This window comes from Condylura cristata, unplaced genomic scaffold, assembly GCF_000260355.1.
Source record: "Condylura cristata isolate star-nosed mole 26May11 unplaced genomic scaffold, ConCri1.0 scaffold00001, whole genome shotgun sequence".
Classification (NCBI taxonomy): domain Eukaryota; kingdom Metazoa; phylum Chordata; class Mammalia; order Eulipotyphla; family Talpidae; genus Condylura; species Condylura cristata.
In genome coordinates, this window is record NW_004567102.1 from 70693577 (window position 1) to 70709671 (window position 16095).

Below are 16095 nucleotides of genomic sequence, written 5' to 3' on the forward strand. Positions count from 1 at the left end.
TAAAGCTTTATATATTTTGTCTTGTTGCGGCGGATGACAGAACCCACTTAGAGCAGGCAGGTTTTGAGGCTTCAGGGGTGCCTCTCTCTGAATTGAGGTGCCCTATAACAAATTCATTAATTCTATCCTATCAATTCCTATTGCTCTAACTCCAGCTAGACCCCCATTCACATCTGAAAGTCTCTGAACAGCCGTGTCGAGTTTCTGTTCCCTGTAAGCTACCCAACACAACTTCCCAGCTCAAACTGCTCATTCACAACTACTTTACATACACCCTGCTCTTGCTCAAAGTCTTTCATAGATTCCTCATTTCAACAGAATAAATACTAACTCCACTCTACTCCCGGCCTTCCCCCTAAACTTACCGAGCGCTCTCCTACCCCATTTCCACTTTTCATTTCTCTATACCATTTCTGCAGCCAAATATGAGGTATACTTTCTGTGTGCCCTCTGTCAACATGTCCGCTCTCTCTAGGAAACCTTCCAAATTTCAGCTTGCTGCCTTTGCTCATAGAGCTCTTTGCCTGGAATGTCTTTTCTGGTCCTGGCTTATTTAAAAATCCCTCCTATCCAAGGCCTCAGCTGAAATGCATCATTGTCATGAAATCTGTTTCAGTTGCCTGGCTTTCCCAAGCCTCCTCTGAACTTCTCTAGGGGTTTCCAGGCGAGCTGCTTGTCAGGGCTTAATGCAGATGGAGTGTGCCTGTTTCCGTCGAAGTTGTCACTTCCGTCTGATATGGATGCTTGGTGGTAGGGCCTCTGTCTTCTATTTCTGCACAGGGTGTGCATAAACTCCTAGCCATCAATTATTTTATTAGTTTACAAATTGCAGATGGTCTTAATGACATAACACGTTATCTGCATGCTGAACTTGATGGGTGTGTTTATCTTCCCAGTAGGCTAGGTTGCACATGGTAGGCGTTCCAGTGGGTAAATCATAATTACTTAATGCCAACGTATTCTATGTGGTGCCCTAGGATGATTAAAGCAAAAATGTAATGACAGAATTTGAAGAAATGGTCAAAATGTGGTCAAAAGGAGACACTGGGTCTACTTTTCCCAGTAGATTCCTATTTTGTTACTGTTAAAAGACCGTCTCCACCATCCCTGCATAACTGTTCACTTAGTTATTTTCCAGGCTAAACTCTAGACCATAACTTCTTGTTCCCTGCTGGCACTAAGTGCAACTATAGCACCTTACATTCTGTTGTTTCTGCTTTGTTCTTATCCTATTTGTGACGCTGAACTTCTCAGCACAAGAACTGTGTCTTGTTTATGCACCAGTAATGATTTAACAATTTGTGTGAATGATAGATAATAATCACATAGAGCATCTCAGTGCTTACTATCTGCTAAGCCTGCAGTAAGCACCTTATTCTTTCATTGCAGTCCTTCCTTTGGGGAAGGTATCCTGTTGCCATCATCTCAGACAGGAAAGACTTGGAATAGTGAATTTGCCCAAAGTCAAAGGGTGTGTGACTTAACTCCAGGCCAATGTGATAGACTGTTGCTACATGAAATGAACAATGAATCTTACCACCTCAGTGGGACAGCTTCTCTTCTGTCAGTTGGAATAAGGAGGTTGGGCTTTAGTGTGAAATCATCTATTGAGTTCGCACCCCAGTGGCATAACCTCAATTACTGAACTCATAAAACTTCTGTTTCCACATGTGAAAAAAAGGGATTTAGAACCTATTCCATAAAGGTGCTTGGGACTAAATGAGAACATACATGAAACACTCAGTGAAGGCTCCATCCCTTGACATCAGAGTCCTAGTCCCTTAAACAGTTGTCGCACAGACACTTGGGGACTCATCTCACCACCTCTTCCTTACACTTCTACAGTGCTGCTGCCTCAGCTGATTTCAATTCTTCCTCTTCCTGTTTTTTGTTTTTTTTTTGGATAACTATACTTGGTCCTAAGTGATCTTCTGTTCCTGAGAACCTCTGTATCTGCTATTCATTCCACATGGAGTGATCTCTCTTCTTGGCAACCCCCACCTCACCTATATATCCTTGTCCCTTTCTTCTTTCCCTCTCTGCCTCTTAATCTCAGAAACATCACTTCACTTATTAATATTCATTAGTTTTTGCAAGGATTTTATTTTTCCCAGTCATTGTATGTCATCAGAATGACAGACTTGCTTTACTGCACGAATCCCTTGAACTCATTCCATTTTGTTGTAAATGGCAGTACATCACCTTCACCTATGGCTGGGCAGTGTTCCACACCACATCTTCTTGTCCACTCACCTATCACAGACACATAGTTTGCTGTAGAGCTTTTAAAAAGGAACTCGGAGGGGCCCTCCCTGGTGGCACAGCAGGTTAAAGCACTGCACTAAGAAGATTAAGACACTTCCTCATGAGTTCGATCCCTGCCTGCCCTGGAGGAGATCCACATGGCGTGGCAGACCTCTCCTGACCCGCCCGCTGCTCCTCTCAGCAGTGTACTTCGTCGATCTGTCTGTTCTGCTCCCCACTCTGTCTCTGATGAAGCCTCTCATCGCCCCTGAGCCTCTGACCTGTACCCCAGTTCTGTATGCACAAATAAATCTTTAAAAAAAAAATATTGGTGAGTTTTTGTACCAGCTAATCTAGTGTAAAAGGTAGTGTACCTTGACGTTCACATAGTAATAAAGGATGACTCCTGTTTTATCAAAGTCATGATACATAAACAGCTCCATTTTATTTCTATTCTGCATAATAACAGGTCCTGTATATTTAAGAGTTTATCTCATCCATCTAGGAGCTTCAGACTTCACCCTATTAGTTGGGCAGACTTATCAAATATAACATTCAGATTAAAATAAAAATATTTCTCTGCAGTGGAAAAACTTGGATGTAGTGTTCTCCATGGGATGCCACTCACAGACATACATTTAAGATACAAAATAATCATTCACGGTAACTTGGGGCTTTAAAAAAACACACTTGCTTTCTATTATTCTCCTTTTCTTCACCCTCATACCCTGCTGTCCTGAGAACAACTTGGATATCAGTTGTGCTTTGGTGACTTGCTTAGAACACAGATCCTATTGAAAGATAGAGCTGAAGAAATAATTAGAATTGGACACAGGAGCGTATCTTGTTTGTCAAAACAAAAATAAGAATCCTTTAGAATTTATCAAGGCAGTACGCTGAGAGTCTTTTTACTTTGTAAGGGAAATATGACACAACGACAGCTTTAGAACAAGCTAACATGACTATGACTCAGGCATGTGCAATGGTCCAGTTCAGTAGGACATAAACAACTCAGACGAATGGACCATGGGCCAGAAACTCAAGTTACAAAATAATAGTCAATATTACAATTAGTACAGGTAAGTAGATAAAAACCATTACTTTCAGATACAGCACACTTAAAAAACATAAAACTTTATACAATAATTGAAATTATGCATTTCTACTCAGATTACCAGAGCATATTACAAGCACACACAAGCCTAAAAAGTTATGGTCACATTTTGGTTTTGTTCCAGTGATTCGTGATCACGTGAAATGTCACATCCATTTTGTGTGAAATAAACATTTGGCTGAAGTACAATTGCTGCTGGGATAAAAATATTTCCAAAAAAATGTTTAGGCTAAAATAATCCCAAACATGCTCATGTCTGGGATTATTTTGACAGTCCTTAGGGAGCATTCTAAGGAATTATAGTTAGGAAATTTCAGTGTATTTTGTCTATTTGTTTTTTTTAAACATGAGTAAACAAATACTGGATTTAAAGTGCAGCTTCTTTCTCCTCTCCCTTCGATTCTCTACATCCTACAAGATCAGTCCTGTATTTATTTTTAGAACCGCCATGGAAAGCTGGAAACAAATGAGGGACTGTCAAGTCTGTTTGTCTCGAAAGTCAGTGATGGCCTTCCACAGTGTACAGAGCATCCCGCCCCTGTTGAAAGACACAAAAACAGGGTGAAAAGAGTGAGTCTCCAAAACACTGTCCTTGAAATAGAAATGTGCCCTGACCCTAACCTTGAGGATCCCAAACTCTTATCAGTCATCATGTAGCCTTTTTATGTTTTTGTGTATTTCTCATCAATCCTCCACATTTTTCCTGTCCTCTCCCACAAACTACCAGTCTCAAAGCACCATTTTGGATTTTCTGCATTTTTGAAACGTGCCTTTAGATGGGCGGTTGTCATTTTCATGTATATGTTTGGCCTAATGGAAAAAACTATTTGTCATAAGAAACTACGTCAGAGTAAGGCAAGTATTTGGAAGGTAAATCAGTACCTCATCGTATTTCTTCAGGTGCCTCTATTACAAACTATACTTGAGCATTTAAGTTAAGGTGGCATTAGAATATCTGCATGATTTTAGGCTGTCATTCTTCCAGTTGATTTGCATTTTTAATATAGAAATACTGTGTATTAGAGCATCCCAGTAATAGCCTGGTCCTACTAACTGGTGTATTCAGAGCAACTGAGAACCCAACAACTCTGTTCTGGATTTAGAGCTAGTTAGGGACTCAGCCAGCACAGGAACTCAGATTTCTTTATCTCAGCCACTATGCTTTCCATGATAACAAATAAAGAGTAAGCAAAGTAGTACCTTAGTCTCAAGCATTTTAAATCATCCCGTGTAACATAGTAGAGAACATCCATCAGTGAATAATCCTCAGCCAAAAACTGTGGAGAGAGTAAGTAAAATATGCACAAAATTAGATGGTTTATTGCCTTCCAAAAAGCAACTTTGTCCATCATGTTAACTTTGGCAATAATTAAAACTGAAAATAAAAGGAAATTCATTAACAACAGACACTTCTGGAATCAAGGCAGTCTTTCTTATTATAAAATAATTACAAGAAAATATATGCATGACTTCCAATTATAAAGATTACAAACAATACAGAATTTCGGAATGGTTTTCTAATGAATAGGTAAGATTCATTTGTAAATACAGCTACAATTCTTTAGGCATTATCTGTATTAAGAGATTTGGTACTATATAGTTTTATTTTTCTCAAGTGGATAAAAAAATGTTCTTGGAAAGATATTGCCTACATTTAATATTTGAACTTTTTAAAAAAGATTTATTTATTTATGCATACAAGACTGGGGTACAGGCCAGAGGTGTGAGAGATAAGAGGATTCACCAGACATAGAGTAGGAAACAGAACAGAGTGAATGACTGAAATACACTGCTGAGGGGGGCAGATGGTAAAACAGAAATCTGCTGCACCATGTGGGTCAGCTCCTTGGCTCGGGATCAAACTCTTGCATCAGTGGCTATGGAAAGCTTTGCATTTTAACCCCTTGTAACACCAGGGGTGCCTGAACTTGATTTTTATGGCTAATAAAATGACTACAAAATCAGAGTTCTGAATATAGACTGAAGTTTTTATTATTTTTTAAAGATTTGTTTCTTTATTCATACAAAACTAGGGTACAAGCCAGAGGTGAAGAGGTGGTGAGAGCATTCACCAGAGACAGAATGGGGAGCAGAACAGGCAGACTGATGAAGCACACTGCTGAGGGGAGCAGCAGGCAGCCAGGGGAGGTCTGCGGTGCCATGCAATCAGTAATTTGGCCCAGGACTGAACTCGTGCAAGTCCTGAAGAGGCTGAGATAGCTTCGCAGTGCTGTGCTTTAACCCGTTGCCTCACCAGAGAGAGCCTGAAGTTTTTATTTTTTAATCTAATAAAAAGATGATGATTCAGTAGCTCCTCAATTACGTTATTGTGATTTACATCTAAGAGGAATAAATATTTTGGAAAACTTGATTGAGTTTGGATCCACAGGCAAGAAAGTTGTTTAAATTTATTGACTAGTAACTTATCAAATGCAATTTCTAAGGAGATCCTTAATTTCAGTTAGTGGTCTCATAAATGATGAATTCAGGTGAAAATACAATTTTAGCCTTATTTTAAAAACTTAAATATAAAACTGAAATCATTGGATACTGTGCTAGGAAGCCCTTTCTATAAATTAATACATAACTTCAGTGTCTATCTGTGCATACATACCTTTAGCTTTAAAACATAAAATAATGCCATCATACTGATTACAAAAATCTATGAGGACTTCAGAGGAATTAGGCTATAAAGATGTAAGATGAGTTATACCATCTGATTCTTTCCTAAATTCACTAATAAATCTATTTTACTATTTAGCAATAAACAGTTGTTGCCCTGTAGCATTTCAAAATGTTGGCAAAGAATTACAGCAACACATGTATAAAAATGAAAGTTCTTTGGATAAACTTCATTATAAAAATAAAAAATTTCAAGCAAATGAAAATTATAAAAAAAGATTATCTTTTCATTTTATTTTGATTTTTTCCACTGTTCCCTTTTTTTTTTTAATTAAAGAACATGAAAATCCTTAGGTCCTTTCTAGTCACAGCACGTGTGACGCACTGCCTCTGACACTCTGCAGTCCCACCCCGCTGACAGCCCCCTAAGCTGCACACTCTCCAAACTGCATAAAAGCGGCCTCTTTTATTCTGATGTATTCCTATAAGCCTCAGCCAATTCATTAGCTTCTCAGAGAATGTTCCCACCTCTCCCTCTGCTTCAGAACCTTTCCAGCATAGGATTTGTCAAGGTCTAATTCTACTTTACCTGTGGACCGAGCTGATGGCTATCTTACCCTACTTTGGAAGACTCAGGAGGGAAGGGCTGGATGGTGTCGTCCACCCATGGGCCCAGTGCATAGCAGGTGCTCAATACTATGAAATGAAGTGAAAGAAAGCTTATCCCATAGGTAGTTATCTTTACCCGACTTATAGTGTCCTCATCAGCTCCATTTTCTCTCAACCAGTCAGTAAGTTCAGAATCTTCAGTATTTGTGCCAGAAGAATGTAGGTGACTTAGAGACAATCCGGGAATATCTAAGACAGAATTGGGGTGGGTGGCATGCTTAGGCTCATTTGACACAGTTTATCTGAGACTCCTCCAGTCAAAAGAAATTATTGATACATTAAAATATTTTATCAGAAAAAAAAAACAATTGAGAATGGCAGTTTAAGTGACCTATAACTAACACTATTTAAAGACTAGTTAACCAGCTAATAAATGGAGCGTCAAGGAATAATGCAGTGATATTCCCGTTTCATACTTTATATAATTTTATTTCTTAAATACTCTGTGCTCGAAACTTATACATGTACAGGTAAGCATAGCTAGCATAAGTGTATTATTAAAAATTTTCCCACTATTGGTAATAGAGAAAAGATGTATATTGGAACAAAAAAATTACATTTATATAATTAAACTGAATTATATTTTCCTCTAACTTAGCAAAATAAAAATTGCTTAGTGCTTTACTTTAACCCACTGCTCCACCAGAGAAGGCCCGAAAATAAAACTTTCTATAGATTATGTTCACCCCCAACTTCTAACAGAATAGATTTCATTAAAGTTCTGGATCTCTTCCTTAAAAAAATTGAGCTCTAAGTAACATGTAACATTTTATTAGCTTTTGGCATCTATGACTTATTACTTGTTACTCTATTATATTTAGGCATTGTCAAATTATAAGAGGAAAAAAAACTAGGACAAACAATACAATGCAAAATGGAAAAAATAAGATTAAGATTCTAGTAATCTTAAAAATAAAGACAAAATACTGGAAAGCTTTAGTTACCTCAAAAATATATACCTGAGACTCTCCTGCACTGCTTGTGGGAATGCAAACTAGTACACCGCTATGGAAAACTGTTTGGAGGTTCCTCAAACTGCTAAACATGGAGCTTCCCTATGACCCAGCAATCCCACTCCTAGGTATCTACCCAAAAGACACAAAAACACTGATTAAAAAAGATACCTGTACCCCATGTTTATTGCTGCTTTATTTACAATTGGAAAACCATGGAAGCAGCCCAAATGCCCAAAAGTAGATGACTGGATAAAAAAGATGTGGTACATATATACAATGGAATATTACTCAGCAACCAAAAAAGAGAAACACATGTCTTTTGCAGCTGCTTGGATGGAGCCGGAAAAGATCATGCTTAGTGAGATAAGCCAGAAAGAGAAAGAAAAATACCGGATGGTTTCACTCATAGCAGGAGTATAATGGACCAGGCGAGAAAATAACAAAAATAATGAACAACCATATACCAGAGACATTTTGGGGGGGGTAGAGTGGGGAATGGGATCAAAAACGGGGGGGAGAGAAATGCATGGGATTATGGTGATGGCACACGGGTGATTTGGTGATGGGAAACCCGCGGGGATTACAATCGAGATGGAAAAAAAAAATGTACGAAATGATGTCAAAATAAACTTTTGTAATAAAAAAAACTGTCAAAAAAATATATACCTGAGAAAACGATGGGTAAGTCATCTCATTTTCACTGCACTTTGCTACAGGTAAGAATCGGATATTTTTTAAAAACAATCCCTACTTGTAATTGTGGTACAAGTGACATATGCTGATTAAGCCATGAAATAAAACTGCCTGTCAGCTTTCCCCTTTAACATATTCTGTTATTCACCTATTGGTTGAGACTTAAGCTTCAGGTGTTTAATTTCTTGGTCTTTTTCTTCAATAGCTTGATGAAGGAGTGCTTGTAGTTCTTTCTCTTTCTGAACCAATTCTTCCAGTAATCTGCAGAAGAAGATCACACTGGTTGACAGGATAATAAAGCTGGAACTGACACCGAGTGATTTTCTGATGTGTGTTTCTAAAGCTGTAAGAATCATGGATACCCGGGATTTTAATGAAATGCAGCTTCTGGTCTATAGCTCTGTGGGGGAGGCAGAGAGTCTGTACTGCTAATGAGCTCCAGGTGGTATTCCTGGTGTTAGCCCATAGACAGAATAGATCTCATTAAGATTCTGATCTGACTTAAAAATTGAGCTCTAAATGACATATAATGTTGATTAGCTTTTTGGTGTATGCAAATATTAAAATTTTTTTATCAGAAAAAACAATAAAACAATTGAGAATGGCAGTGTAAGTGACCTATAACTAACACTATTTAAAGACTAGTTAACCAACTAATAATTAGAGCCAAGGAATAATACAGTGATATTCCCATTTCATACTTTTATAATTTCTTAAAATACTTTGTGCTCAAAACTTGTACATATAAAGATGAGCATAATTAGTACAATAGCTAGTTATTGAATAGCAATATCGAATCTTTCAATAACTTTCAATAAATAGCTTTAATGAATCTTTCATTATTGAATATTGAAAAACTAGTTATTGAATAGCAAAGTTCTAGAAGACCTCATGCTTCCAGACAAAAGACAAAGTCTCCATTATAACTATCTGCAAACTCTTCAGTGACACTGTTCCATTGTTTCTTTTTATGAGCTTAAATGGTATTTACACATATGACCCTTCATCAAAATAGTCCTGGTTAATCAATACAGGTTTTGTAATACAAAGTAGAAAGGTAATCATTTTTTTTTAAATACTGAATAATTTCACTCACATGTGGTATATATAGTAAATGAATGAACTAAAAACAAACAAACAAAAAAACCCTTTAGTCTATAAAACTAATTGGTGGTTCCCAGAAGAGAAAAGACGGAGGAAGGGAAGGTGGATATATTGGGTAATTGGTGTCAGCTGTGTGGTGAAGGGCAGCATTGGTCTTTAGTGGTAGTATATATATGAATGCAGATTTTTAACAATAGATACCTGAAACATATATAATGTTAGAATGCAATGTTAATAAAAACATTAAAAAGAAAAATTGAGAAATACTATAGGCAAGGCTGTCTATGTTCCTGTAAAATAACCCTCAAATATTAATGGTTGTTGGTGGGGTGAACTGTAGTGCTTATTCTTCTCCCTTGCAAGTGGGACTGGAGTGGATAAAGTTTAGGATAGCTATGTTCCTGATACATTCATTTCCTATTTGGTATTAGCTGCATTCTCCAAAGAAACAAGAACAAACTAAGATATTTATACCATAGTTCTTACCCATGAAAATGATGGAAACTGAGAGTAGAAAAATTTAGGATGGAAGGTCTCATAAGGACAAACATCAGAGAGTGAGGTAGGGATGATTAATAAATTTTTAAATTTGGCCAAGGAAGTTTCCAGAAATCTGAGGTGGGATCACACTAGTTTATCAGCCAGAGGTGGGGCAGAGAAGATGATCCATCGTGGAAGACCAACCTAACCTAACCCCAAGGTGATAATTTCCACAATAATTCCATCCAAGAACACCATAAAAGAACACCCTTCTGGTAAAATGCAGTTCTTGTCTTATAAGACGGCCCACTTGTGTCCATACAGGTGTTTTTTGTTTTGTTTTGTTTTTCCTTTTCTTATTAAATTTGCCTTGTGCTGGAGAATGGGAACATCTGCTGAATTCTTTTCCAAAATGACCCAAGAATCCCACCATGGATCATCATCTGAACCCCAATGAAAGGCTAACTTACACTCGGAGCCAGCTGGTGACCTACTAGCCACTACTGACACGTTTCTCTAAGAAATATTCCAAGTTATGAGGAGAGATGTTCTGACTTTTTAAAAACTTTTTAAAAACCTTTATTTATGCATACAGAAGTGGGGTGAGGCAAGAGGTGGAGGGGGTGAGAGAGGATTCACCAGAGACAGAGTGGGGAGCAGAACAGGCAGATGGATGAAGTACACTGCTGAGGGGAGCAGAGGGTGAGACAGGAGAGGTCTGCCACGCTCTGTGGGTCACCTCCAGGGTGGGGATTGAACTAGTGCTGAAGCAGCTGCAGCCAGCTTGCAGTACTGTGATTTAACCTGCTGCACCACCAGAGAGGGCCCTAGAAAACTATTTTTAAAACTATTTTTATGTCTCTATTATAACAAGAGACATAATAAGTTTATTAAGATAAATCTGTACATCCTACAGTCCTTCACAGTCAGTGTTTGTTTCATTTTCTGGTTATTAGTGGGTTTAACTCCAGACCCGATTTCAGTCCAAAAGTCTGTTTCCACCTCAGCTAAGCTGTTTTGAAGGCATGGCGCAACTGAGAAGCCCTTGGCTTGCCTCCCGGTCAGCCATGTACTTCCTGTGTTTACTCTGACAAATTACTTAACACCTCTGAGCTTCAGTTTTCTCATTTATAAAAAGGAAAAGTAAGACTTCCTGAAAGGGTTACTGTAAGCGTTAAATGAGACAACACATAAAAAGTGCCAAGCACGGTGCCTGACCTTTAATAAGAGTGATTCTATTCTCTATGGCAATTTCAGGAGGTCCTGGAAAAGAGCTTCCCAGAACCCAGCAGGGATTTCTTCCCTGATCCCACGCTCCATCCCTTATCACAGGACATAGTGATGTGATGTTCTTTAGTGGGAGAAAGGATCAGCGAAGAAGAGGAAAACTAGAGAGGCAGCCAGAGAAGGTGGTTTGGGAAGATAGGTTATTGAAAGACACCTGCAGAGTAAGCAATGAGTACTCAGGTGAGTTATACAATAGGAAAAGCAAGAAAGAAGGAAGCAGAGGATTAGAGACTCTTTATTTTAAGATTTTGTTTATTTATGCATACAGAAATTGGGTACAGGCCAGAGGTGCAGGGGCAGTGAGAGGATTCACCAGAGACAGAGTAGGGAGCAGAACAGGCAGATTGACAAAGGACACTTCTGAGGGGCGCAGCGGGCGAGACAGGAGAGGTCTGCCGTGCCATGTGGGTCAGCTCCAGGGTAGGGATCGAACTCACACTGAAGTGGCCATGGCTTAGCTTAGCTTAGCTTTACAGTGCTGTGTTCCAACCCACTGCAACACCAGGGAGGGCCTGAAGGAGACTTTTATATACTTCAATAGGAATTATATTCAAAGAAATGGCTCAGTATGAGTCTTTTTTTTCTTTTTTAAGCTTTATTTGTTTATGCATAAAAGAACTGGGGGACAAGCCAGAGGTGCAGGGCTTGACAGAACTCCCCAGAGACAGAGTGGGGAACAGAACAGGCAGACTGAAATACACTGCTGAGGGGAGCAGTGGGCGAGACCAGAGAGATCTGTGGTGCTACCTGGACTAGCCCCGTGGCCAGGGACCGAACTCCTGCTGCAGTGGCCGTGGAGAGCTTCATAGTGCTGCGCTTTAACCCCCTGCACCACCAGGGAGGACCCTAGTATGAATCTTTAAGTTGGGGACTTTTTAAATCTCGTATATATTTTTGTCTTCCTTGCTAGTTTTCACGTATGAAATAACGATAACGCAATCTTATTTAACCTATCTTTATCTAGTCGGTATGTTTCCTTGTTCTCTTTAAAAGTCAGACCTTAAATTAGAAGCTAAGTAATGGGAGGCCACCTAATTCATCCCAAATCCAGCTCTTAGAATTATTTACCATGAGGGCAAATCCAATTCATCAGTTTTATTTTTACTTTGTCTTCTGTTGGTGGGGGAATTACCCGACTTTCTGTTCAAGAAAAGTTTTGCAAGGATCTGTCACGAGGTCAATTTTTTTTAGTTTGCAGGGTGGGGCAGAGAGGCAGGCTGGTGGGTAATTCCAGAAATTCAGGAAAGGGAAATAAGATAACTAGTCAGTTCTGCCTGTGTTGGATTTTAATAATGTCCCTTTATTATTGACCCAACTTCTTGTGAGACATGAGCTATTCCTAAAACATTTTATGCAAGTATATACTTAAATATTGGTAAGATATATACATTCTATAGCCATGCTATTATTTTATGCTATTCAGTATTAATGATGTGTAATAATCAATAACTGGATAAAGTCTAAGTTACCTACAATATATGAGGGTAGCAACCTTTCCTAAAAGCACTCTCATATTTTCTCTTAGGTTTATTTTGCAATTTATTTATTTAAGACATATGTCTATATGTCAAGTAATATTCAGCTGAAAATGACAAGAGCCATGACCTGACCAAGCCCTTTTCCCACTGCTCAGCATTCATTCTAAAGCAGCTGCCTTTCATTCTCATGTTCAGCTCACTTTTCTGTGGTTGATGGCGAAATTGTTAGGGGGGAAAGGATGTCGTGAAGGAATTCTGCAGAGTTCTGTGGACTCTACCCCCTACTCCAGTAAACTACAACTCCCAGCAATATCACTGAGAGAACTGCAAGGACCCAAGGGTGGAACTAAGAAGGCATTCAGGGACTTTTGGGGATATATATGAGGGAGCCATGTTAGACACACTCTCTCACTCTAGCGCTCTCTGGACAGTGTGGCTGGCGGCTGGTCAACAGGCTCTTAACGAGCTTTTAGTGTTACTGGAGTTCAAGTCAGCGGAGCTGGTAGGATGTTCTAGTTAACTTGTATCTCTCTCTCTCTTTCCCTGGGTTGTACCTTTTCCTTTCCCCTTTGTAAATAAGCCCATTATTGACCCTTTTTGTGTGTGCCTGCAGTACAACTGAATTTTAAGCACTGGGGTGAGGACACACAGACAAGCAACCCAGTTCATACTGGGCTGCCCTGTAACAAAACTGGGCGATAGTACTAGAAAGAAAAAAAAAGGAGGCCTACTAATCTGGCAGGTTTCAAAGGTCAAATATAAATGTTTAGAGAGAAAATACATGTGTCAGCTGTTATAAAAAAATGCAACAATAGGGCCTTCCCTGGTGGCACAACTGGTTGAAGGACAGCAATATGAAGCTCTCCACAGCCACTGCAGCACCAGTTTGATACCCGGCCAGCAAGGTGACCCCATGACCAGGCAGACCTCTCCTGACCCACCCACTATTCCCCTTCACAGTCAATCTGCCTGTTCTGTTCCCCACTCTGTCTCTGGTGAATCCTCTCACCCAACACCTCTGGCTTGTGCTCCAGTTCTATAAGCAGAAATAAATCTTTCAAAAAAGGGGAAAAAAAGAGAAAACTGCAACTGTGTACTAATGCAATAAAGAAATGTGGCAAGTTCTAGTATTTTCAACAGAGATGGGCAGTTAGGAAGAAATGGAGAAAGTAGTGGGCATCGTCTCTGGGGACTGGTGGCCAAGCATGATGGACAACGGGGCAGGACGGTGCACACTTAAGTGGCCCATGGAGAGAGGGAGAAGGACGTACTAAGAAGAGGTAGGTTCTAGTGACACAGCCAGGGAATGGAGACAGGCGGCTTTAGGGCCACAGAAGCGATCATACCCATTCACTGGTAAAGAAAGGAGCCTTACTCTTCTAACTGGGGTCTGTGAAGGCGCTAGGGGGCTAGACCAGAGCAGATGAGTGAACTGACTCCAGAGATGAGAGCAGCACAAGGAAAACAACTCCATCGAGGACTAGGTGGCAGAGCGTGAGCTGAGAGAAGTGAAGCAGGTTAACATGGGCGTTAAGTGATGAGTCGCAACTGGGCTATTGCTTGAGAAACGAGGGCCAGCAAGATTTCCATGGGCCCAGGGAGAAAAGATTCAAAGCCTCTTCCATTCGGTCGTAGAGATGGTAAGATCTGGGTTTCAGAGGACAAGGTGGGATATGGAAGTCAGAAAGCCACTTCTCTATTCAGAAAGATTTTTCTATGTAGACTAGAAAAGATATATATGGATTTACCATGTGGCCAAAATTCTTGTTTCTGAATGCTGGATGAGCTTTGTACTATTCACACACTTGACAGTCAAGCTTAACTTTAAAATCCTAATGTTTTGATTAGAAATAGTTATGTCTTATGTTCCTGGTGAACTACTAGGATTTTCAGCCAAAATTTCTAAACACTTGAGTAAACCTTTTTTGATTCACTCCAAAGAAGAAATTTTCACTGCAAACCCACAGTTGCAGTCAGTTGCTCACATGCCAACAGCAGCCAGCACAGGAAGCTGTAAATCATAAAGATTCAGACCTTGAACTGTGCCAACATCTGCAAAGAACAGGAAATATTTACTGTTCATTTAATAACCGATGTGCATTCTGTGCTACCAAGTCCTCAAAGAGAATTTCAATTCCTGACATGACAGAGTGTATTAAGAAATGAAATAAAATCCTAAACGTGCTCAACTGATCATCCTTTCCAGACCTTAAAATGCCAAGTATTATCTCCACAAGTTTTTATATTTTCAAGAAAAGAGCCTTGTTCTCCTGAAAGGACTTGATATTCCAAGTCAGGGGCTTTCTGTCTTTCAGTTTATCTAATGGATGGTGCATGCTTCTATGATCTATATCCAAGGCACTGCATGCATTTAAGATAAGCTACTCTGAAAATCTCAGTGCACTGGAAGTAAAGCAGTGATCAAAGAAATGGCATTGAAGGAGACTAAATTGTAGAAGCAGAAAATGTAGTTGCCTAAAGAGATTAAGATGAATCTCTCTTGTGTTATGAAGAAGCTAGTGAATCACATTTCCACGAATGGGATTTTACATTTTCTCAGACCCAATATCAAAGCAGACGAAAAATATGTGCATTTTACAAAAATAAAAGAGAAAAGAAAGCCACCCACGTCCGAACTGGACTTACCTATTAGTTTCTATTTTCATCCTCCCAAGTTGTACATTCAGTGACCGGTGAGCATTCTGGGAATCGTGGGACACGGTAGAACTGAGTGTGCTCACCCCCGAGGTGGCCACAGCATCTTCAATGACGGGGTGAGGTCTTTGGACACTCTGATTTGAAGGCCGTTCCTCGTGGTCCTCCTCTACATCCAAGTCTTCCTGGTCAGCAGTATCACTCTCAGATGCAAGGCTGAAGTGTGGCCTCAGTTCTGTAAAGTGCAATAACCATGTTAGTGAAATGTGGATGACTGTCTTAATTTATTTATCTATGTATATATGAGTTGGCGTGTAGGCCAGAGGTGCAGGGGTAGATGGAGTAGTAGTGGTGGTGAGAGGCTTCACCAGACACAGTGGGGAGCAGAACAGGCAGATCAACGAAGTACACTGCTGAGGGGAGCAGCAGGTGGGTCAGGAGAGACCTGCTGTGCCATGTGGGTCAGCTCCCTGGCCAGGGATCAAACTCAGGCTGCAGATAGTTTCATGGTGCTGAGACTTAACCCTGTGCACCACCAGGGAGGCCCAGTCTTAATTTATGTCTTGAATATCAGCACCCCTGCTATCAGATATGTTTCCAAACTGCTTTTCCAAACATGGATTTTTGTGCATTAATTCATATTTGTTCTTTCAATGAAGTACAAAATAAGTGTCAGCACTAGGGCAGGACTCAAGGGGTGTGTAGAATGAATGGCTGGTGTCAAAGTCCCCATGTGGGAAACTAGAGCTGATAAGGGCTAGGGGATAACTCATCAATACAGCAATATGGGATC

General features: G+C 39.8%; 1 protein-coding gene across 2 annotated transcripts in view; it reads right to left on the reverse strand.

Moving 5' to 3' along the window:
* Positions 1 to 2664: 2664 nt before the first annotated feature.
* The window catches only part of MAP3K5 (mitogen-activated protein kinase kinase kinase 5), a 198912-nt gene continuing 185481 nt past the window's right edge, over positions 2665 to 16095 (reverse strand). For both annotated transcript variants that reach the window (XM_004673883.2, XM_012722711.1), the window contains exons 26-30: positions 15294 to 15537; positions 8447 to 8559; positions 6726 to 6838; positions 4559 to 4635; positions 2665 to 3896 (exon numbers count right to left, since the gene is read on the reverse strand). In XM_004673883.2, coding sequence (XP_004673940.1) covers positions 3836 to 3896; positions 4559 to 4635; positions 6726 to 6838; positions 8447 to 8559; positions 15294 to 15537 — 608 coding nt within the window. In that variant the 3' untranslated portion in view covers positions 2665 to 3835. The remainder of the gene's footprint in view (positions 3897 to 4558; positions 4636 to 6725; positions 6839 to 8446; positions 8560 to 15293; positions 15538 to 16095) is intronic.